We start from the raw sequence: 24,920 nt of genomic DNA, 5'->3' as shown, positions 1-24,920 counted from the left end.
ATTTGTGAACAAATCACCTTGCAGAAAAAAGGGTAAAACGCCAAAAGAAATCAGTACTAATAACTGCCGCACAAAATTACTTTTTCAAAACAAATGTGGGTTTTAGATTATTTTTTTTAATATAACAGCCTGCTTAGGAAAGCCAAGAAGACGAAGGAGACCTGATGGCCGGCTCTGGAAGCACTGAGGACTTGGCCTCCAGCGTGCACTGCGAACTCCCCACAGGAAAGGGGAAACTGAGGCCAGTTTCAGCAGGCCAGCGCCCGGCCGAGGTCACTGCTGCAAAGCGCGGAGCCAACAGGTTACAGAGCTGGATGTGGATGGGGCACACGGCCGGGAGCAGCTGCAGCGGCCGGGAGCCCGGCTTTGCCCAGCGCCGGCCCGGGACCACGCCGGCGTATTGAGGGTCCATTCACCTCCCTTCCTCCAAAATAAAAGGTGTCATTTATAAACTTAAAAAGACCAAACAAACAAAAAACAAAACAAAACAAAACAAAACAAACAAACAAAAAAAAAAAAAAAAACAAAAAAACCCACAAAAACAATAACAAAAAAAGCCCACAAAAAAACCCACAAAAAATAAAACAAAACAAAAAAAAAAAACCAATTAAAAAAAAAAAAAAAAACAACAAAAAACACCCCACCAAACCAAAACCAAAACAAAAATCACCAAAACAAACAAACAAAACATACCAAAAAAACCCAAACAAAACAAACCGCACGCTGCCTTGGGCTTTAAAAAAAAAATAAAGAACAAGAAGATGAGCAGCTTCATCCCCCCGACTGAGAAATCCCGCCGCGGCTGTCACCCCATCCCGGCGCTTCCGCTATTTCTGGGCAGGGTGAAGTTACGCGGCTTCAGTCTCACCCCGCCCGAGGGGCCGAAGACTTCGGCTCCCGTCCCTCCCGTCCCGTCCCTCCCGTCCCGTCCGTCCGTCCCGTCCGTCCGTCCGTCCGTGCCGCCGGCGCGGCCCCGGGCGCGGCTTCGGCGGGCGCCATGGCCGGGCGCCTGCTGCTCCTGCTGCTCTGCGCCGCGCTGCCCGCCGAGCTCCGCGCTCAGGGAGGCGGTAAGGCGGCTCCTTTTCCATCTTTTCGGGAGGGGGAATCTCCCTTCCCAAGAGTCTCCGGGGGCAGGGGGCCCGCCGGGCGAGCGCCGCGGGCCGGTGCTGCGGGCGGGGCGGCGGGCACCGCGCGGCTCAGCCGCGGCGGGTTCGGCTTGTCAGCGCTGCGCCGACCCCGCGCACCGCCGTCAAGCGGGGCTGAGCTTCGGGAGCTGCTGCGGGCATCTCCGGGACGGTGTAGGAAAGTGGGATTGCCCGTCGTTCGCACCGGGAGGACAGCTGCTCTCGCAGCTTGCGGCGCTCTCGTGTGCGAGGGGAAACCTGGCCAAGTCGCGATGGGATGCGCTTGGCCGGGGAGGAGCTGGGGCACAGCGGGGGAGCAGGTCCCGATGCCCTCTTGTGCCGCCAGAGTCTCAGCGCCTAAGTCCAAGGCAACATCAGCAAATAACTTTTCAAAAGCTGTTAACTCGTCCTTCAGTAAGTCGGACTGCTTGGGATTTAAAACAGGATCTTTAGCATGTTTCTGGAATATCCTGCTTCCATTGACCAATGCCTTTTGCTCCTTGATGTCTCTAAAGAAGAAGTATGATAGAGACCTTAGGAAAAAGACTGAGCAGCCTGAGAAGGAGGCTAATTCAAGTTTACAAAAACATCCGCTTACACGGGTGGCGTGAAAGCAAAGGAATAGAGAGGTGATAACCCCACCGGCTGTGTCCTGTCACTTTCCTGTTGCCGAAGAAGGAGATTTAAGGGCAAATAAGATAGTGGGTGAATGAACTAATAGTCGCTGAGCTGCAAGTCAAAAGTACTTTCTATAAGCCTTCCTTGAGAGGACCCTTTTCAAAGGAAGTGGGATTTCAAATTATGTGTAGGATTGCTTAATATAAATAACACAAACAGAACTTGCCTCCCTGAGGATGATCCATCAATTTCAGTGAAAGCAGAATAAGTCTCCTCTGTGCTCACTTGGAGGATATTGGGGTATACAATTACTTTTAGCAAGTTTATTTGTCATGGAATTAAGCTGCATGAAGAATGCTCCAAAAGGAATGTGCAGGCCTCCCAGTGAGCATGCCATTGTCCTTGAAGTCACATCTGTAGCACGCTTTTCCACACTCCAGCCTAAAAAATATTGGAAATATAGGAAATATTGGAAAGTATTTCCTCAGTGTAAATTACAGGTTCTAGAACTTGATTAAATGCCAACTTCCAAACTCTTCACACTTTCCTAGAAGATATACTCTTTACAGGGTAATTAGCAATTTATGTAATCCCAGGAGGTCTTCCTTCCCCTGCCCTTGTCACTGGTGAGGCTGCACTGTGAGTGCTGTGTCCAGTTCTGGTCCCTCAGTTTGGGAAGGACCTTGAGACACTTGAGCATATCTAGAGAAGGGCGACAAGGCTGGTGAGGGGCTTGGAACACAAACCCTGTGAGGAACAACTGAGGGAGCTGGGGGTGTTCAGCCTGGAGGAAAGGAGACTCAGGTGATCCTACTGCTCTCTACAACTTCCTGAAAGTTGGCTGTAGTCAGGTGGGGTTGTTCTCTTCCTCCAGGCAGCATCTGACAGAACAAGAGGACAGACACAGCCTTAAGCTGCAACAAGGGAAATACAAGTTGGATATTAGGAAAATGTTTTTCATGGAAAGAATGATAAAGTACTGGAATATACCAGGAATGTGGTGTAGTCACCATCCCTGGATGTGTTTAAAAAAAGACTGGATGTGGCACTTAGTGCCATGATTTGAGGTCCTGAAGATCTTTTCCAGCCTAGTGATTCTGTGATTCTGTGATCTCCCCAGCATTCAGGGAAAGTCATTGCATTCAAGACTGAGTCTTGAGCAGGAGCAGCAGAAATATAAGCCCTCATTGGCAACCTTTTCAAGATTAAAAAGAATATGAGAGAATTCCAAGTTACTACATTTTGTTTTGAGCCTACTGATTCTCAGAGAGACTGCTCTGAGAGAGCCTGGGATGTATAAGCCTGTGTTTCTACTTCACTCATTTGTCGTGACTCTTTTCCACCACTAAATGTTACTGACCTGTATAATTTTTTTCTGCTATCTAGTATTCCTCAAGAAAGAAAATGCTGACAAGTTCTTGGAAAGAACAAAACGTGCTAACACTTTCTTAGAGGAATGGAAGAAAGGGAATATTGAAAGAGAATGCAATGAGGAGCGCTGCTCAAAAGAAGAAGCAAGAGAAGCTTTTGAAGACCAGGAGAAAACTGTAAGGATGAACTAATATGAAACATAGGTCTATATATTTCATATTTAAAAGTTACTATTCATGTCCTTTGAGCTGGGCATCAAAATTCAAAAGTTTTTCTCAATAACTTAACACAAAGAATAGTGATTGACTGTGTGCAGAATTGCTAAGGCAACAATCATCCCATAACAGTCTTAATTTAGCTCTTGCTTGGCCAGCCCAGGTTAAATCCTCAATTCTTTTACCTGTTCTGATCTGTTTAATTGCCATTGAAAGCTATTTGACATTCAATGACTTTGCTGCTATCAGTGCTGAAAATACATTCACCCTGTCTTGGGTTATATCCCTAAGTGACAAGGCAGTCCACAGGAAGTCTGAGAAGGCAAATGCTGACATGGAACCTCATGAGAAAATTTTACTGAACTTATCTGAAGCAGCTTTGCTTGTAATTTTGTAGCTCTCTTTATGTAAATTGAGAGAATGTATACTGTGAACAGTTCATAAATGCCTTAATGTTGACTGGAATGAAGTCTGACTCTTGTGTCACCTGCCCTACCCCAATGGCTTGCTTAACTATAGACAGAAATGTGATTTGTTCCCAAGCTGAAGGGAAAGTTAAAGAGATGGGGCAGCTGTGTGGATTGTAATTAGAAAAGCTGGTGTTGCAAATATAGACTGTAGCTATATGGCTATTTAGAACTACCCTGAAACTGGAGCTAAGGCCAGATTAACTTCCCTTTAGTATTACTTGATGTCCAGAATGTTCTTGGAGTGGCCCTGAGGTGTCCTGGGTGGGGAGTCCTGAGTGCATCACCAGTGTACTTCAGATCATAAATGTTGACTTACCTACAGCAGAACTGGCACAGCCTGTTCTGCCTGGTGACCAGATGTCACTGGAAAGGACTGTCTTGCACAGGCAGCATCCTGGAGTCCTCAGTGCAAATGGAAAGGAGAATACAAATCAGACAAAATATTTTAAAATGTCAGGATTTGTGAGGTCCTGATTGATGGGAGTATGCAGTGGGGGATCAAGACTGAGAATTTGGCATTACAGGACTATAAGTACATTCAGCAAAACTGGTGGAAAGGTAATTATCAAGAAATCAAGTGGCTTATGGTGAATGGGTCACACTGGAAAAACTCTAAGGAGGTTCAGATATTTCTGAAAAATGTATGAGACTTATTTCTGTAGAACTGGGCACTATATAGATCATAGGGTTTTAAGTTATTAAATGGTAATAGTGGGCTGCTAGGCACTATATGTATCTGTAATGTAAATATTTCCTGTAACAATTGTTAGCTGCAAGTATCCTGTGTATGAAAATCTAATATTTTTCTGAGTAATTTGGTAATTCTTATCTAACTCTATTTCTTTTTTTTTTTTTTTTCCATTTCTCACTTACCTATAGGAGGAATTCTGGAACATCTATGTAGGTAAGAAACACTCTGTATTTGTTTAGAAAATTAAGCTTCCTTATTGCAAAGTTTGAAAGGATGCACCTCTTAAGTAACCCCTTCCTGCTCCCTTGCTTCCTCTCTTTTCACTCTGGGATACCCTCACCTTGTGTTTCCTCTGGAAAAGGACTCAAGCAACAACTGCCTGTTGTTGCTTGAACACAATTGCTTCATTTGAAGGCAAGGTTCATCTGTCTCCAGTTGCTGGGCTGACCTTTGTCCTCCCAAAAAAATAACAATGGTCCTTTGCACAAAGGACAGTGAGGCGCAGAAACTGTGTGTGGGACTGCCAGATAAGTTTTCCATCAGAGGGGCTGTCCCAGATAGGAGATTTCAAGATGCAAAGTGTCACAGATGAGGGTGTCTCTTAAGTGCCATAACCAACACAAAGTTAAATTACATGTTATAGACATTTGCCAGTTTCCTGTCCCCTACCATACCAAAGTGTTGTTGATTCCTGTCTTAAAGAGCATTTTTTTGGTCCTTTTTTTTACAGAACTGTTTGGCATTCAAGGAGAATATGCCAATGGATCAGCAGATACTACCTAATAGTTTTCTGTTTTTTTATCTAAATATGTGAGTTTTATTTATTAGGGTTCTAGTTTTTGTAAGCACTATGCAGGGACAGATTTTTAATTTAGTAATGTTTGATAATGTGTTCTGCAGAAAGTATATGTCCAGTTTGAACACTAGGAAGAGTGCCTCAAAAATGTTGACCAAAGACAGCTCAGCTTTGTCTTTGGAATCTGCAGAAAAATGAAGACAGTTGCCATGAAGAAGACACAGACTTTTCACAATTTTCTAAGCATGGGATGAACTCTGCAACCTACGGACTAAAATTTCAAGCAAAGCCTGTGTCAGTATTACAGTAAAGAGGATTGGAATATTTCAAACCATTTTCTTATGAGAATACAAGCAGCAGAATATCAGTGCCAATGCTCTTAGCAGAAATGTTAGTTTTCATACATTTTAAACCACAGTCCACAAATGCTTTATGAGTGTTCAGAAGTATTGAAAACCACAGCTATGTTCAGCCAAGTTACTAGAACAATTTGTTCTTGCTTCCTATTTTAGTAGGGGATTCTGCAATTTGTGCAATATTGATATAAAACTCATTACCACAGCTGCAACTGCAGTGTAGGGTAAGACTAAATAAATATGTTTTCTAACAATAGGACACTGCTTAGCTAAGACCACTAGAGAATAGAGTTTTATGGCACAGCAGAGGAGGCAGAAACCAGAAGTTATCGTGTAGCCCTTCAGTCTGTCTTTTTTTTTTGGTTAATATTGGTCTTGTCTTCGCTCTGTTAAGCACGGACATCAGTTTCCAGAGCCTCCATGGCCAGAGCATTTGGAGAGTTCTTGGTTTTGGCCACATACAGGTAGAAAATGGATCTTGATTTGTGGGTGCAGTACACAAAGCCCAGCAGCTGTTCCCCATGACAGGCAAAGCTGCAGCAGATGAGATTACAGTCCAGAAATACCACACAGGGAGCATGCTGGGTCCTTAGGATGAGTAGCTTCTTGCAGGTTGTTTCTGCAATGGAAATCGCTGTTTCAGCTGCTCCAAAGAAGGGCAGAACAAGTGGTAAAATCAATGGATAAGAACATGTTAGCTAAAGTAGCAAATTATCAAGGGTCACTTTTCTGGATATCTTGCATTTTGTATGAAACAGAGCAAAAACTATAGGAAAATGCAAGGTGCCAGAAGTTCAGTGTTTTAGGCAGTAATTGCAATGTGGAAATGTCCTGTCAGCTCTTGCTGGCTTCAATGTATGTATATTCTGACCACAATCAGGGTATCAAAGCATATTCAGAGCTGGAAGGATCCACAAGGAATATTGAGTCATTGATTATTCATAAATAAATTGCCCATGCAGGGATCAAATCTGAAACCCTTTCCATATCAGCACCATGCTTTAACCAACCAAGCTAATTTCTTAATCTTCCCACAAAAAAAAAGTTTGTGTATGCATCATAATGCAGTGGTCACCAAAATGAAATTGCAAAACTGAGGATATGTAGATGAATCATTGCAGGTTTGGAATGATTGCATTTATACTGTTTGTTCCATCTGGAATGTGGCAACTCACAGGACCTGAATTTTAAAAGGAAGGATGAAAGATGGCGTAAGAAAAGTAAGAGCTCTTCCAAGTTAATGGAAAATGCTTGCACGCTTATAATAATTTGGGTTTTGGTTTGTTTTTGTAGATGGGAACCAGTGTAGTTCAAATCCTTGTCACTATGGTGGCCACTGTAAAGATGGAATTGGTTCCTACACTTGCACGTGCTTGGATGGTTATCAAGGCAAGAACTGTGAATTTGGTGAGTTTCTGCTTTAGAGAACTGTGGTGGCAAACTTCCCTGGGAGCTTTGTAAGGAAGCATATTTTGCATGGAAATCCTTCCTGGGGCTCACTTCAGTGGCACAGAGCTGCCCCTCAGACCTTGCCATGGGAGGGGGTATCATTAGCCCAGAAGTAAGTGCGGGAGTGTGAAACTGAAGTTCAGTCAGGGGACTGAGGGGAGTGATGAGGAGTTGGAGGTTTTAGGGCAGGAGGGAGGAACTGTGTGAGGATTTACACAGTTATGTTCTCTGTTAGTGTTTTGTTCATTCTTCTCCTGACAATTTGGCTCTGCTTTTGGAGCTCACCATGCCATGGCCACTGGGCCCACTTGGACTTGGCAAGTACATTTGAAGTGCTGGATGTGGCTGCTTTGTAAGGCACAAGCTGATGTTCAGCACTCACATCAGTTATCCCTAAAGGGTGGTTCAGGTACTTGGCAGATGGGGATACAGATCCTGTTTGAAGAGTGGGTTTGTTTCAGAGAACTTCCCGATCTTCTGTGAAGTCAGTGATTATGTACAGTTTTTCTGCCGCCATCTCTTTCATAGTCATTCCAAAGTTCTGCAGAATAAACAACGGGGACTGTGAGCAGTTCTGCAGCGTCCGAAGAGATGGGCGGAAGGATGTTTTGTGTTCCTGTGCAGATGGGTATGTTCTAGCAGAGGATGGCAAACAGTGTGTTGCAACAGGTACGAAGCCATGTGATAAAGCAATAGTAGTGGTTGGTGTGCCTTGTTTCACAGTTAAGGGATGTTTTGGTTTACAGCTGAAGAATGTCGTTTGAACCACCAGTATCCTACATGACATAAACTCAAGAGTGAGGCCAGGATATTTATATTTACAAAGTTTTCCATTTGTGAAGTTCTGTGATGGAATGGATCAAAATGTACATGATTTTGAACAATTTGTCAGGTGCCTCTCACCAGATTACCACTGTTGCCAAGAGAAAAGTAATTGCATTAATAACTAATTTTCTTAAATTCTTACACATCTTATAAATTGGCAGCCTGCAAAAATTTTCTTTCAAAATTTTCTTTTTCTAGAAACTGAAAAATAAGGTAATTATAATTAGTGCTACTTACACATGTACCTTTTAGGGCTTTTATAAAAAGACTGGTCAGTGGTCATCAAATATATGCTAATGATATTGTTTTTATATAATTTTACAAAATAACTAATTGCTCTCATAACCCATATTATTTCACTCTGTTTCCTTGTAATTTCTAAGAAGTTTTCCCTGGTATATCTCTTGATCTTTAATTTTAGCATTCTCCTCTTTACAGTAAAATACCCTTGTGGAAAAGTTTCTGTGGCACGGAAAAAAAGGTCTGTTCTTTCACCCACTGACCATAGCAGTGGAGTGAGTGATCAAGAAGACCCTCCTAGAAACACAAGTGCAGAGGAGGACTTTGCAATTACCACAGAGAGCCCAACGCCTCCTCCTGACAACAGAACAAGTGGCAAGACTCCGTATGTGGATACCAGGATAGTTGGTGGGGATGAGTGTCTTCCTGGCCAATGCCCATGGCAGGTAAATGGAGGGGGCTTTGCCCTGCATGTGTCTCTGAGGCAAGGTGAGCAGTGGCTCCTTCCAGCTGGGCGCCTTCTGAACGTCACCCATGTCACCTGCCAGTGGCAGCGATTTGTGGCTGAACTGTGTGGCCCCGGGCACTTGGATGTGCTGCTCTGCAAACTGCAGCCTCACGGGTTCAAAACAAAAGGCTTTGTGCCATTTGAGACGGAACTGCCTACCTTATCCCCAGAGAACACTCTGGGTCATGCTGGTCTCCCAGGCCATTTTTGCAGGTTACATTTTGGTTCTGTCTGAGACCATCCACTCAGGCAGCACACCTGAGAGCAGGGTGATAAAACAGATAAAGACAGCATTTTGGTTCAGAAAGTCAACCTCATGTCACAGTTGTACTCTTGAGTTTGGGCCAACCAAAATGAATTCCTGTATTTGGAGATTCTGAGGATGGGAATGCAGTGCTAGGAGAGACATGGAGGTCCACATACATGTTGCAGTAAGAAGCATCTCTGTAGTGTGCAGAGAAATCAGTTACCTCATTATAGCTCATCTACATTAAACTGCACTTCTTCCTTGTGCCCTTGTGTTTTTTGCTTCACAGGCTGTTCTGTTAAACGAGGAAGGAGAAGAGTTTTGTGGTGGAACTATTCTGAATGAAAATTTTATTCTTACTGCAGCTCATTGCATAAACCAAACCAAAGAAATCAAAGTTGTTGTTGGTGAGTGATTATTTCTTTTACTCCTCTGAGGTCAGAGTATCTGTTGTGCCTAACCTTCTATGCCTTAAGTCTCCCATGAGATGTACAAATGATTCAGTAGGGTTTGTTATCTTTTTGCTGCTCCTTTCTATAATTTCTTGTTATTCTGACCATCCTTCCTTGTAACAGCAGGTGCCTCTCTTGCTTCTCTGCCAGCTAGCTGGAAGTGATTAGAGTCAAATATTCTAGAAATGTTGGTTACCAATATTTTCAGCAGAGCAGTGCTTCTGCAGGAAGCTCATCATTCCCGGCACTTCAGAAGCATCCAGATTTGTTCTTGCAGGAACCCCCAGGAAAGCTATGACTCGTTGAATAGAGTACAAAAGAACAAACTCAGATTTATCATTGCTTCCCTTTTGAGCCAGGACACAGGATCAACACAGCTTCATCTTTGCACTGTTGTAGTCCAGACCATGTTCTCTTCTCTAGGTCAGGCTCAAGTTCCTGTAGGTGCTTCCACACAAAATTGCATTAGTTTAGCTGAATCAGCTTATGCCTTTGTGTAAACTGGTACAAAAATCTCCATAGACCAAATCTCAGGACCAAGGCCAATTCAGCTGCTGCTAAGAAATATTGCCATACCTGTTTACTGTTTCCTTGTGTGGTCTAAGGTCCAGGACAAAGTACTCAGAATGAATATACTACTCTCTTCCTCTGTCAAGATTGTTCTGAAATTCTTATACTTTCTCCACATTAATGACCCTTTTGATGATCTTGTGCAGGTGAAGTGGACAGAGAGAAGAAAGAGCAGTCTGAATCAATGCACACTGTGGACAAGATACTAGTTCACTCCAAATTTATTGCTGAGACTTACGATAATGACATTGCCTTATTAAAGCTGAAGGAACCTGTCAGGTTTTCAGAGTACGTCATTCCAGCGTGTCTCCCCAAAGCAGACTTTGCTAATGAAGTTCTGATGAACCAGAAATCTGGGAGGGTTAGTGGCTTTGGGAGGGAATTTGAAGGCGGGCGAACTTCAAAAAAACTGAAGGTGCTCGAAGTCCCCTATGTTAATAGGAACACTTGCAAGCAATCCACTAACTTAGCCATAACTGAGAACATGTTCTGTGCTGGTTATGACACAGAGCAAAAAGATGCTTGCCAAGGAGACAGTGGTGGTCCCCATGTGACCAGGTATAAGGATACTTATTTTGTTACTGGAATTGTTAGCTGGGGCGAAGGATGTGCAAGGAAAGGCAAATATGGTGTCTATACCAAACTGTCCCGGTTCTTGCGCTGGGTAAGGACAGTCATGAGTTTGTAGTGGTGGTGTGCCCCTCGATCCTTCTTGTTAGCTGCCAAGGTGCAGGATTAGAAATGGAAGCTTTCTTTTCCAGCACATCTGCTCAGTTTGTTTTGAGATCTGGTTCCTTAAAGTTATGTTCTGCTTCCATTTGTATTATTCCTGGCTTTAAAGCACACGTCTGGAATTGGTTGAATGAGGGAATTTCCCCAAGCAAAAAGGCTGCTGTGTGGAGTCTTTGGCTTCTTGGAATTATTTATCAATGTCCATTTTGGTTCCTGTTGCATGAGTTCTCCTACCAGAGGCTCCTAAACATGTTCTGAAGAGCCACTAGTCATGGTGAAAGCAGGGAGGATGGGAGTTAGTTAATCCTCATATTGGAGCCATCTGGCTCAGCAGGAGTTTGTCCATACTGGAGTTGTTTAGCTTTTACCTTAAGATTTGTTCAGAAGATTAAGAAAGCAGGGGATCTTGAATGGCAAAAGCTGAGACTCAATTAATTAATCAATAGCTGATACTAAAAAATCACATATTCCACAAAATGGCCTGCTCAGATCACAGTAGCTCATTAAAAGGGGGTTTTGCTTTATAAGGATTGTACTTCACTCTGCTTTAATTTGTACACACTGCTCATCAGAAAAAATATATAGGCAGATTTACTATTTTCTGTATCTTGTTCTCCATTGTGTATGGCTGAGGATTGGAAAACTTGCACATGTATTGCTCTTGGTGTTCCTGTTAGGTGCAATATTGATGTATACCAGCATTGGAAATAAACTGTTCTTTCTTTTTTGTTCTCCTTTGGTTGGGTTTTTAACTAACAAAGCCCCATCAGCCTCTATTCCCCTTTCAACTGCCATGGCTTTTGCAAAGCTTCTCCAATCTCTTATGTTCCCCTGTGCTCTGGAACACTGAACTTCCTTAGGCACCTGCTCCATTTCTCTTGGGCTTTGAGCTGGTACTGGCTCATTTCACATAGCAGGTGCTGTGAGCAAAGCAGACTGAAAAACTCAAAACACAGCTCTGGAAACAGCAAGCATTGCTGCAGACAGCACTAATTGTGGGCAGGAAAGAGAGTGGGCAGCTCAGTTATCCCAGCTTGATGGTCTTCACCTGTACAGCTCCTCAGTGGGCTTACTTCAATGTTTGCTCAGCAGTGTTTGTTCCCGGAGTTCTTCTGTCCATTGGAGTCCTGTTCAAATCCTTTGTCCCATGGGTCAACTGTGCTTTCACCCTGTGCTCAATCAGGGTGAAAGATCCCGCTTCAAAGGAAAGCCTCAGGCCTGGGTCCTACCCAAATCCTACTCACATACAAGATCTTGCTAAGTGCTTTCTTCTACTTAAGTGGAGCTTGAGGACTGAAGCAAAACAGAGTGGGCTGCAAAGGTGTTGAGGTAGCTGAAGTCATCACTTTATGTCCATTCCTCTTTCTGTGCCCTGCTGAGAGGACATGAGTGAAACATCTGCTTGCCTCTGGACCTCCCATCAAAGGTCATAAGTAACCCCAGGGCCTGCAGCAAAAAGGGAGAATTAGAGCACATTCTTTTTTAATGTTGACAAATGATTTGGGAGTGATTTCACATAGCAGATTTAAACAGATTGCAAAATCCAGGAAAGGGACACAGCACACAGCTGCTGAGTAAACTGGTGGATTTTGCGATACTGGAGTTCCTCCTGGCAAGCACACACAGCTGGCTTAGGCAAAAGCTGGCATGTACCAAGGACAGTGGACAGAGAGGACCAAAGCTACCCTCTCGTGCTCAGGCTTCTTCTGCCTTCAAGGAAAAGCCAGCCCTGAGACTTAAGGGAAGAAGAGAAGGATGGCAAATAAGCCCTGTGACTAGAGAAGGCCTGCAGTAGATTTTCCCAGGGGGGCACTGATGCTGGTTGCCTTCCAGAGTGGGAAATGTAAGGAGATGTCAGGTGTACAGCATGATGGGGGCTGCAGATGTGGATAAGCTGCCCTTTGTTATGGCATCCTACAGTATGGGAGGAAAACACACTGCAGCAAGCTCAGTGTCCAACAGGAAGCAGCTTCCTAGACAGCTTCTTCCCTGGAGCCTTGGCCAAAGTGCCAAAAATATAATAGAGGTCAATTTGATCCCCTGTTGGCTCAGTAGGTTGGGCTGGGTGACCCTGTAGGTCTCTCCAGCTCCTGTTTTCTGTGTTTCCAGGTGAGCAGCACCAGCAGTGTCACTTTTAGGATCATGCCTTTGTGCCTGCACTAGCATGGTAAGAACAAGCTTCCTGTGTACTGCTCCTCGGCACTGTTGACTCAGCTGGCAGGATTGTCTTCCACAGTCTGATTCCCAGACCACAATGACCTGTCAAGAGTTGTCCCCTTGGAGTGGACTGAACAAAAGGAAACAGCACATGAAACTCCTTGCCTTCTGTCTTAGGCTACAAAGATGAGTTGTACCCAAAAGTATGTATTCTAGCAGCATCTTCATCAGCTATTAAAACCACATGGGGCAGTATTCCTTGTCTCCTTCATTACTCATCCTGGATATCTCCAGGGGATATCTTTTGTTAATTGGCCATTGAGTGTCACTGCATGACTGATAAAATTACATCATCCCATTGTGAGATGCTCCACCCAGGGGGAGGAACCAAGCATTCCTACCTGCATAAAATCTGAGACTTGTAACAGTCACAATCAGCCTTATCCACTGAATTCCCAGGGGACAAGAGTTCCATAACCACCACTGGACCTTCAGAGGAAGAACAAACCCTTCTACAGGATCACTTCTTCAACAGAACCACATCTATCTCTTCTAGAGGACAGTAGCCACCAGTTAATTGGACTGCTACCAACACCCAGACTAACAGGGTGTCAGGTTGTATTTTGACTCTGTCAGTGTTTCTGTAGTATAACATTTGTTTTAATTTTCCTATTAAATTGTATTTCTGACTTGGGATCTCCCACTGGTTTACTTTCAAGCAATAACACCCCTCTAACATTCAAAATGGGATGGAAATTGATGAATCTGGGGAAGTGTGCTCTGTCCAAGTGTGCTTGTGATGGAGCTGGTGGGTAATTACTTTGCAATGTGCTTGCTGAGATCTGCAAGCTTGGTGCCCTGATTCACCCCTCACTTCTGGGGTGCCTTCCTGCTTTGGCACTGTGTACAGGAGGCATCAAGTTCTGGTTCTGGCTGTTCTGCAAGAGCCACATCACTACTCTAGCTCCTTGCTGCCTGCATTAGTCCAGATGTTTTAGAGAGGCTTTGTTAAAATTTCTGGAGGAAAACCTCTTAGACGTGCTCTGCCAACGCAAAGCTATCAGTGTGGCATTGCTGCAGCACACTCACATTTTTTGTGTCTAAACACTGTGCCGTAGTGACACTGAGTGCAGACTTTGCTCTCAGAGGTTTTGTTTTCTCATGCGTGAATGGCCTTTGCACTGTGGTGTTTCTCATTTGGCAGCTGTCCCAGAGCCCTGCGGAGCCAGCAGCGGGTGATGCGCAGTGAGCTCTGAGGATGGGCATGGCAGGTCATCGTGGGACAACGTGGCTTCTTCCCATTGTCCTCCTTTTCCTTCAGATGAGGGAGACAGGTAGAGTGTTTGCTTTAACTTGGCTTTGTGCTGCTTTGCCTAAGCCACACAGGCAGTTGTCAACATTCTTGCTTTGTGGGGCAGGGGACATGAGTGAACAGCTGGTGGCTTTGCTGTCTCACCCACCTTGCTTCCCTTTGCCAGCTGCAGTGTAATGATATCCAGAGCTGAGGCACATGGGGAATTCCATTTTGGAGTGACAATTGTGTCAGTGTAAATTATGGGGTCGGTATGTTGATATGTAGTATTTTCAAATGCTCAGCACAATTAATGGGCTAATTCTCATATTCTCAGGAAGCACAATAATTAAATAACCCTTACTATCCATTTGTAAGCTACTGAGGGACAAAATTATGCTCACAATTTTTAACTGTACAGAGAAGAACAAGAACCCTACCCCATATGTTGCTGTGATTTTCTAATTAGCCACACAAACATCATATCTGGGCTTAATAAAATAAATTGTCCCACCTATTCTGACCCTCCTCCACAACAGGGGCAGAACAGGGGCTAAAATTTAGAAATTTGTCTTGTCTAAAGCAATGAGTTCTTAAGCAAGTGTCACTTTTCTGGATATCCTGCTTGTATGGAACAGTGCATCCTCGAGAATATATGTGAGGGGGTAATGCATTTTTTGCAGCAGAGCACTAAATGGGAAAGAGCATGTCAGTGAGCACCAGAAAAGAAATGAGATGGATGGGAGAAAGCTGCTAGATGACATGTGTCCCCAAGTACAGAGTTACCTCCCAGTCCTCCATGTAACTGTGGGGTCCTAGAGTCAGGTCAGCCAGTTGTGCCCAGGAAAGAAAGAAAGGCTGCAGAACTCAAGATGCCAGCATAGATGTGGGCAGCATGAGATAAGAGGTAATTACTACAAAGTCAAGGTCATGCCTCGATGGATAGAGTGAGAAAATTTTGGTGCTCTAAGCAGTACAGAACAGAAGTTTGGCCTTCTCGTATGAATTTAACAGGGTTTAGTAAAGTTTGGAGATTTTATTAGCTTCTGTCTAATATGCCAGTATCTGTGTCTTTAAATGAACAGCTCTGCAAGCAAAAGACACACACAAGGCCTGAGATGACCTTTGAGGAAATAAAAGTTGATGGTTTTTAGCCAGTAGTTACAACATAGAAATGTCCTGTCTGGTTTTACAGGATTCATTGTAAGTTATGTAGATTCTGACCACTTAATCTTCCCATAAAAAAAGTCTTGTGTATGCATCATAATACAGTGGCCACCAAAAAGAGATTGCAAAACTGAGGATATGTAGATGAATCATTGCAGGTTTGGAATGATTGCATTTATACTGTTTGTTCCATCTGGAATGTGGCAACTCACAGGACCTGAATTTTAAAAGGAAGGATGAAAGATGGCGTAAGAAAAGTAAGAGCTCTTCCAAGTTAATGGAAAATGCTTGCACGCTTATAATAATTTGGGTTTTGGTTTGTTTTTGTAGATGGGAACCAGTGCAGTTCAAATCCTTGTCACTATGGTGGCCACTGTAAAGATGGAATTGGTTCCTACACTTGCACGTGCTTGGATGGTTATCAAGGCAAGAACTGTGAATTTGGTGAGTTTCTGCTTTAGAGAACTGTGGTGGCAAACTTCCCTGGGAGCTTTGTAAGGAAGCATATTTTGCATGGAAATCCTTCCTAGGGCTCACTTCAGTGGCATAGAGCTGCCCCTCTGACCTTGCCATGGGAGGGGGTATCATTAGCCCAGAAGTAAGTGCGGGAGTGTGAAACTGAAGTTCAGTCAGGGGACTGAGGGGAGTGATGAGGAGTTGGAGTTTTTAGGGCAGGAGGGAGGAACTGTGTGAGGATTTACACAGTTATGTTCTCTGTTAGTGTTTTGTTCATTCTTCTCCTGACAATTTGGCTCTGCTTTTGGAGCTCACCATGCCATAGCCACTGGGCCCACTTGGACTTGGCAAGTACATTTGAAGTGCTGGATGTGGCTGCTTTGTAAGGCACAAGCTGATGTTCAGCACTCACATCAGTTATCCCTAAAGGGTGGTTCAGGTACTTGGCTGATGGGGATACAGATCCTGTTTGAAGAGTGGGTTTTGTTTCAGAGAACTTCCAGATCTTCTGTGAAGTCAGTGATTATGTACAGTTTTTCTGCTGCCATCTCTTTCATAGTCATACCAAAGTTCTGCAGAATAAACAACGGGGACTGTGAGCAGTTCTGCAGCGTCCGAAGAGATGGGCGGAAGGATGTTTTGTGTTCCTGTGCAGATGGGTATGTTCTAGCAGAGGATGGCAAACAGTGTGTTGCAACAGGTACGAAGCCATGTGATAAAGCAATAGCAGTGGTTGGTGTGCCTTGTTTCACAGTTAAGGGATGTCTTGGTTTACAGCTGAAGAATGTCTTTTGAACCACCTGTATCCTACATGACATAAACTCAAGAGTGAGGCCAGGAGATTTATATTTACAAAGTTTTCCATTTGTGAGGTTCTGTGATGAAGTGGATCCAAATGTACATGATTTTGAACAATTTTCAAGGTCCTCTCAATGAGGCCTATCAGAGTAAATTCTGCTGTTAACATGATAATTGAAAATCATTGAATCACAGAATATCCTGTTTTGAAAGGAATTCTCAATGATTGGCAATATCCAACTCCTGGAGTATTACTAGACTACCCCAAGAATAACTTCATGTGTCAGAAGATGTTGTCCAAACATTTCTTGAGCTCTGTCAGGCTTGGGTCCTTTGGGCTACTTCCCTGGGGAACCTGTTCAAATGCCAACCACCCTCTGGGTGAAGAACCTTTTTCTGCTATCCAACCTAAACCTCCTCTGACACAGCTTCCTGCCATTCTCTCAGGCTTCTTCATGGCAAGGGCTGTCTGGCACTAGAATGGACTACCCAGGGAAGTGGTAGGGTCACCATGCGAGGAGTGGCACTTAGAGCTATCATCCGATTAACAAGGTGGTGACCTGTCAAAGGTTGAATTCAATGATCTTGGAGGTCTTTTCCAAGCTAAAGCATTGTGGGATTCTGTGCCCTGGTCACCTCAGAGAAGAGATCAGTGCCTGCCTCTCTTCTTCACCTCAGGAGAAAGTTGTAGACCATAATGAGGTCTTCCCTCAGTCTCTTCTCCAGGCTGAACAGACCAAGTGACCTTAGCCGCTCCTCATACAGCTTCCCCTCAAGGCTCTCCACCATCTTTGTTGCCATCATTTGGACACTCTCTAAGAGCTTTATATCTTTCCTATATTTAGATGCCAAAAACTGTACATGGGACTCAAGGTGAGGCCATGCTGAGAAAATTGGTCACAGCAGGATCTTTGCTTAAACACTTACAGGCCATATGAAAGAGCAGCTTGCAAAAATTTATACTTAAATTGCAGTTAACCTTATAAACTTACAACTGAAGTGATTGGATAATTATGATTAGCACTATGTACAGTTTTAATGTATTTCAAAATATGACAGGGGAGGGGTAAGTAAACCATTTAGATATCATGTCAGGTTTTATATACTTTTTATCTAATATAAAATTGCAGCCATTAGCCATATAATTCCTAAACTAAAGCACTTAACTCAGTCTCCAAACTAAGTACATTTTATTAAGAGTAACTACATTAAGACATCAATGTAAATAATTGAAGATGATGTATTAAAGTTGTTAAAAACAAATTGAAGATGATGTATTAAACTTTAAATACTTTCAAAACATGATTGTAAGATGGAAGCTGAAGGATAGCCTTCACAATGAGAAAATAGCACTCATTTTTCAAACCATATGGTCTTTAATCCCTAGTTACGTGTGCCAAGTCTTTCGTATAGTCTGGAAAATGATGAAGCAGTATTATAGATTCTGAAAGGGTATTTCCAAGGAGTTTCTTCTTCTGTTGGTATTTCTCTTGATCTTTAATTTTAGCATTCTCCTCTTTACAGTAAAATACCCTTGTGGAAAAGTTTCTGTGGCACGGAAAAAAAGGTCTGTTCTTTCACTCACTGACCATAGCAGTGGAGTGAGTGATCAAGAAGACCCTCCTAGAAACATGAGTGCAGAGGAGGACTTTGCAATTACCACAGAGAGCCCAACGCCTCCTCCTGACAACAGAACAAGCGGCAAGACTCCATATGTGGATACCAGGATAGTTGGTGGGGATGAGTGTCTTCCTGGCCAATGCCCATGGCAGGTAAATGGAGGGGGCTTTGCCCTGCATGTGTCTCTGAGGCAAGGTGAGCAGTGGCTCCTTCCAGCTGGGCGCCTTCTGAACGTCACCCATGTCACCTGCCAGTGGCAGCGATTTGTGGCTGAACTGTGTGGCCCCGGGCACTTGGATGTGCTGCTCTGCAAACTGCAGCCTCACGGGTTCAAAACAAAAGGCTTTGTGCCATGTGAGACGGAACTGCCTACCTTATCCCCAGAGAACACTCTGGGTCATGCTGGTCTCCCAGGCCAGTTTTGCAGGTTACATTTTGGTTCTGTCTGAGACCATCCACTCAGGCAGCACACCTGAGAGCAGGGTGATAAAACAGATAAAGACAGCATTTTGGTTCAGAAAGTCAACCTCGTGCCGCAGTTGTACTCTTGAATTTGGGCCAACCAAAATGAATTCCTGTATTTGGAGATTCTGAGGATGGGAATGCAGTGCTAGGAGAGACATGGAGGTCCACATACATGTTGCAGTAAGAAGCATCTCTGTAGTGTGCAGAGAAATCAGTTACCTCATTATAGCTCATCTACATTAAACTGCACTTCTTCCTTGTGCCCTTGTGTTTTTTGCTTCACAGGCTGTTCTGTTAAACGAGGAAGGAGAAGAGTTTTGTGGTGGAACTATTCTGAATGAAAATTTTATTCTTACTGCAGCTCATTGCATAAACCAAACCAAAGAAATCAAAGTTGTTGTTGGTGAGTGATTATTTCTTTTACTCCTCTGAGATCAGAGTATCTGTTGTGCCTAAACTTCTATGCCTTAAGTCTTCCATGAGATGTACAAATGATTCAGTAGGGTTTGTTATCTTTTTGCTGCTCCTTTCTATAATTTCTTGTTATTCTGACCATCCTTCCTTGTAACAGCAGGTGCCTCTCTTGCTTCTCTGCCAGCTAGCTGGAAGTGATTAGAGTCAAATATTCTAGAAATGTTGGTTACCAATATTTTCAGGAGAGCAGTGCTTCTGCAGGAAGCTCATCATTCCTGGCACTTCAGAAGCATCCAGATTTGTTCTTGCAGGAACCCCCAGGAAAGCTATGACTCGTTGAATAGAGTACAAAAGAACAAACTCAGATTTATCATTGCTTCCCTTTTGAGCCAGGACACAGGATCAACACAGCTTCATCTTTGCACTGTTGTAGTCCAGACCATGTTTTCTTCTCTAGGTCAGGCTCAAGTTCCTGTAGGTGCTTCCACACAAAATTGCATTGGTTTAGCTGAATCAGCTTATGCCTTTGTGTAAACTGGTACAAAAATCTCCATAGACCAAATCTCAGGACCAAGGCCAATTCAGCTGCTGCTAAGAAATATTGCCATACCTGTTTACAGTTTCCTTGTGTGGTCTAAGGTCCAGGACAAAGTACTCAGAATGAATATACTACTCTCTTCCTCTGTTAAGGTTGTTCTGAAATTCTTATACTTTCTCACATTAATGACCCTTTTGATGATCTTGTGCAGGTGAAGTGGACAGAGAGAAGAAAGAGCAGTCTGAGTCAATGCACACTGTGGATAAAATAATCGTTCACTCCAAGTTTGATGCTGAGACTTACGATAATGACATTGCCTTATTAAAGCTGAAGGAACCTGTCAGATTTTCAGAGTACGTCATTCCAGCGTGTCTCCCCAAAGCAGACTTTGCTAATGAAGTTCTGATGAAACAGAAATCTGGGAGGGTTAGTGGCTTTGGGAGGGAATATGATGGTGGACCGCTCCCAAAGAAACTGAAGGTACTTGCACTCCCCTTTGTTAACAGGACCACTTGCAAGCAATCCACTTCCTTTGTGGTAACTGAGAACATGTTCTGTGCTGGTTATGACACAGAGCAAAAAGATGCTTGCCAAGGAGACAGTGGTGGTCCCCATGTGACCAGGTATAAGGATACTTATTTTGTTACTGGAATTGTTAGCTGGGGCGAAGGATGTGCAAGAAAAGGCAAATATGGTGTCTATACCAAACTGTCCCGGTTCTTGCGCTGGGTAAGGACAGTCATGAGTTTGTAGTGGTGGTGTGCCCCTTGATCTTTCTTGTTAGCTGCCAAGGTGCAGGATTAGAAATGGAAGCTTTCTTTTCCAGCACATCTGCTCAGTTTGTTTTGAGATCTGGTTCCTTAAAGTTATGTTCTGCTTCCATTTGTATTATCCCTGGCTTTAAAGCACACATCTGGAATTGGTTGAATGAGGGAATTTCCCCAAGCAAAAAGGCTGTTGAGTGGAGTCTTTGGCTTCTTGGAATTATTTATCAATGTCCATTTTGGTTCCTATCTGTTGCATGAGTTCTCCTACCAGAGGCTCCTAAACATGTTCTGAAGAGTCACTAGTCATGATGAAAGCAGGGAGGATGGGAGTTAGTTAACCCTCATATTGCAGCCATCTGGCTCAGTGGGAGTTTGTCCATACTGGAGTTGTTTAGCTTTTACCTTAAGATTTGTTCAGAAGATTAAGAAAGCAGGAGATCTTGCATGTCTAATTAAAAAGACATTTTGCCTTATAAGGCTTGTACTTCACTCTAGTTTAATTTGTATACATTGCTCATCAGAAAAAAATATATGTGCACATTAACTGTTTTCTCTGTCTTGTTCTGGATTTTGTATGGCTGAAGATTGAAATGCTCCTTGCATATGTATTGCTCTAGGTGTTCCTGTGTAGGTGCAATATTAATGTATGCCAGCATTGGAAATAAACCATTCTTTCTTTTTTTATTCTTGTTTATTGTAATTTTAACAAGCCCAACCCCAACAGCTTCTATCCATCCTGTGCTCTACACCATAACAATCCTGGTGGCTTTTGCAAAGCTTCTCCAATCTCTTATGTTCCCCTGTGCTCTGGAACACTGAACTTCCTTAGGCACCTGCTCCATTTCTCTTGGGCTTTGAGCTGGTACTGGCTCATTTCACATAGCAGGTGCTGTGAGCAAAGCAGACTGAAAAACTCAAAACACAGCTCTGGAAACAGCAAGCATTGCTGCAGACAGCACTAATTGTGGGCAAGAAAGTGAGTGGGCAGCTCAGTTATCCCAGCTTGATGGTCTTCACTTGTACAGCTCCTCAGTGGGCTTACTTCAATGTTTGCTCAGCAGTGTTTGTTCCCGGAGTTCTTCTGTCCATTGGAGTCCTGTTCAAATCCTTTGTCCCATGGGTCAACTGTGCTTTCACCCTGTGCTCAATCAGGGTGAAAGATCCCGCTTCAAAGGAAAGCCTCAGGCCTGGGTCCTACCCAAATCCTACTTACATACAAGATCTTGCTAAGTGCTTTCTTCTACTTAAGTGGAGCTTGAGGACTGAAGCAAAACAGAGTGGGCTGTAAAGGTGTTGAGGTAGCTGAAGTCATCACTTTATGTCCATTCCTCTTTCTGTGCCCTGCTGAGAGGACATGAGTGAAACATCTGCTTGCCTCTGGACCTCCCATCAAAGGTCATAAGTAACCCCAGGGCCTGCAGCAAAAAGGGAGAATTAGAGCACATTCTTTTTTAATGTTGACAAATGATCTGGGAGTGATTTCACATAGCAGATTTAAACAGATTGCAAAATCCAGGAAAGGGACACAGCACACAACTGCTGAGTAAACTGGTGGATTTTGCGATACTGGAGTTCCTCCTGGCAAGCACACACAGCTGGCTTAGGCAAAAGCTGGCATGTACCAAGGACAGTGGACAGAGAGGCTCAAAGCTACCTTCTAGTGCTCAGGCTTCTTCTGCCTTCAAGGAAAAGCCAGCCCTGAGACTTAAGGGAAGAAGAGAAGGATGGCAAATAAGCCCTGTGACTAGAGAAGGCCTGCAGTAGATTTTCCCAGGGGGGCACTGATGCTGGTTGCCTTCCAGAGTGGGAAATGTAAGGAGATGTCAGGTGTACAGCATGATGGGGGCTGCAGATGTGGATAAGCTGCCCTTTGTTATGGCATCCTACAGTATGGGAGGAAAACACACTGCAGCAAGCTCAGTGTCCAACAGGAAGCAGCTTCCCAGACAGCTTCTTCCCTGGAGCCTTGGCCAAAGTGCCAAAAATATAATAGAGGTCAATTTGATCCCCTGTTGGCTCAGTAGGTTGGGCTGGGTGACCCTGTAGGTCTCTCCAGCTCCTGTTTTCTGTGTTTCCAGGTGAGCAGCACCAGCAGTGTCACTTTTAGGATCATGCCTTTGTGCCTGCACTAGCATGGTAAGAACAAGCTTCCTGTGTACTGCTCCTCAGCACTGTTGACTCAGCTGGCAGGATTGTCTTCCACAGTCTGATTCCTAGACCACAATGACCTGTCAAGAGTTGTCCCCTTGGAGTGGACTGAACAAAAGGAAACAGCACATGAAAATCCATAGCCTCCCAACATTCATAACGGGCTGTAAATTGATGAATCTGGGGAAGTGTGCTCTGTCCAAGTGTGCTTGTGATGGAGCTGGTGAGTAACAACTTTGCAATGTCCTTGCTGAGATCTGCAAGCTTGGTGCCTTGATTCACCCCTCACTTCTGGGGTGCCTTCCTGCTTTGGCACTATGTACAGAAGGCATCGAGTTCTGGTTCTGGTTGTTCTGCAAGAGCCACATCACTACTCTAGCTCCTTGCTGCCTGCATTAGTCCAGATGTTTTAGAGAGGCTTTGTTAAAATTTCTGGAGGAAAGCCTCTTAGAGGTGCTCTGCCAACACAAAGCTATCAGTGTGGCATTGCTGCAGCTCACTCACTGATGTTCCTCCCCTTGCACAGCCCCCTAAATATCCTAGGCTAGCTCAGAGGTCCTAGGCTCTGAGGGGAGGAATATCAGGAGATGGCAAAGATTTACAAAAGAGGCTCTTACCCCAATATACGTTGGTTCAGCTCTCTTTATTCTGTGATGTCCATGTGGAGAGCGGGGCAAAAGAGGACGAACAGGAAATGTCAGGGGTCTATATAGGCTTTGGACAGGGTGGGCTTCCCTGGCTCTCTGCCAACCCCGTTGGGGCAGGAAGGAGGGGTCCAGGGTTATCTTGATCAGAGTCACAGGGTCCCGGGGAAGGGAGCACAGATTGCCCATGAGCTCACTGTAACACCTCACATTTTTTGTGTCTAAACACTGTGCCGTGGTGACACTGAGTGCAGACTTTGCTCTCAGAGGTTTTGTTTTCTCATGCGTGAATGGCCTTTGCACTGTGGTGTTTCTCATTTGGCAGCTGTCCCAGAGCCCTGCGGAGCCAGCAGCGGGTGATGCGCAGTGAGCTCGGAGGATGGGCATGGCAGGTCATCGTGGGACAACGTGGCTTCTTCCCATTGTCCTCCTTTTCCTTCAGATGAGGCAGACAGGTAGAGTATTTGCTTTAACTTGGCTTTGTGCTGCTTTGCCTAAGCCACACAGGCAGTTGTCAACATTCTTGCTTTGTGGGGCAGGGGACATGAGTGAACAGCTTTGCTGTCTCACCCACCTTGCTTCCCTTTGCCAGCTGCAGTGTAATGATATCCAGAGCTGAAGCACATGGGGCGTAAATTATGGGGTCAGTATGTTGATATGTGGTGTTTTCAAATGCTCAGCACAATTAATGGGCTATTGCTAACTATTGATAAGCTACTGAGGGACATAAGGAACCCCACAATGTTTAGCAGTATATGGGGGAATAAGATCCTTACCCCATCACCCACCTTAGTTTCATACATCTCCACAAAATCATCACATCTTCACTCATCCCACCTCCCCTTCAGGTTGGACCCCGAGACCTTCTCTACAGAGTAAGTTTAGGAATCACATTGTGGACATGATGCATGCCTTATGTTTTGATTATGCTGTTGTCTCTGATTGGAGACAACTGAACAAACATCTGAGTCATCACCATTACAAGAGCTTTGAGTTAGAGGTGGATCAGAGATGAGATGGGAGAGGTACTAGTGGGACACAGGATGCCCTGAAAGTCTTCAGAATGTTTCAAGGAAGGTCTCATATAAACATGTCAAAAGCAATTTTGAGTGTACTTATGTGCATTTAATGTTAAAATATAGACTTGAAGTTGCTGACGGAACAAAGATGGAATGTCACTTCAATAAAAGTAATTGTAAAAATTACAGAGCTCATTAATGAAGTAAAGAAAAAGAGTGAGAGAATAAAATTAATGTATTTTTAAAAGGGAGGCTACTTCTAAAATCCCCACCAACACCTGAAGTGTTTAAGGCATATGTCAAAACTGTCCCAAGGTCAGGAGTGTATAGGACAATTGATTAAAACTATGAGATCTTTTGTGACCTGACCTCCAAAAGCAAGTGTTAAAGTGCCTAGCTCTGTATAAAAGAATTGTAAATATCCTGACATAAAACCAGAAAAGCTGAGAAGTGAATACAATAAGATAAATGTGATATGAAAATCAAGAGCTGATCTAAATATTTGAATAATGGAAGAAAGACCATGAATGTTAGTCTATGCCCAATGGAGAAGAAAGCCTTTCTACCCTAAGGTACCAAATAACTTGCACCCAACAAGGAGGAAAGAAACTGCTGAACTGTACTATTCAGGTAAAAAAATCATATCAAATTTCTCAGAGGGAAAAATCCCATCAATTTTTCCCAAAGACGGGATGATAGGCTGTGTGGCTGCAAAAGGTGGAATAAACCTCAGGTCTCTCCTTCAAGGGAGGTTCCTTATGTAATTTTGTCT

The 24,920-nt window shown here is 43.9% G+C and overlaps 2 protein-coding genes across 2 annotated transcripts; both read left to right on the top strand.

Annotated features, from left to right (window-relative positions):
- The first annotated feature begins 822 nt into the window (after positions 1-822).
- On the top strand, positions 823-11,396 carry LOC146768773 (coagulation factor X-like). The gene is made up of 8 exons (XM_085558815.1): positions 823-1,067; positions 3,129-3,289; positions 4,678-4,702; positions 6,935-7,048; positions 7,619-7,759; positions 8,354-8,601; positions 9,200-9,317; positions 10,079-11,396. The coding sequence occupies exons 1-8, from the start codon at positions 998-1,000 to the stop codon at positions 10,618-10,620; spliced, it is 1,419 nt and encodes a 472-aa protein (XP_085414941.1). The 5' UTR covers positions 823-997; the 3' UTR covers positions 10,621-11,396.
- A 137-nt stretch (positions 11,397-11,533) lies between these two features.
- Positions 11,534-21,127, top strand: LOC146768772 (coagulation factor X-like). The gene is made up of 7 exons (XM_085558961.1): positions 11,534-13,436; positions 14,026-14,155; positions 15,610-15,723; positions 16,295-16,435; positions 18,058-18,305; positions 18,904-19,021; positions 19,782-21,127. The coding sequence occupies exons 2-7, from the start codon at positions 14,080-14,082 to the stop codon at positions 20,321-20,323; spliced, it is 1,239 nt and encodes a 412-aa protein (XP_085415087.1). The 5' UTR covers positions 11,534-13,436; positions 14,026-14,079; the 3' UTR covers positions 20,324-21,127.
- The last annotated feature ends 3,793 nt before the right edge of the window (positions 21,128-24,920 follow it).

The sequence above is a fragment of the Lonchura striata genome, chromosome 1 (assembly GCF_050655825.1).
Source record: "Lonchura striata isolate lonStrDom1 chromosome 1, ASM5065582v1, whole genome shotgun sequence".
Lineage (NCBI taxonomy): Eukaryota > Metazoa > Chordata > Aves > Passeriformes > Estrildidae > Lonchura > Lonchura striata.
The sequence above is the reverse complement of the archived record's forward strand: the minus strand, read 5'-3'. Positions and strand labels throughout refer to the sequence as shown.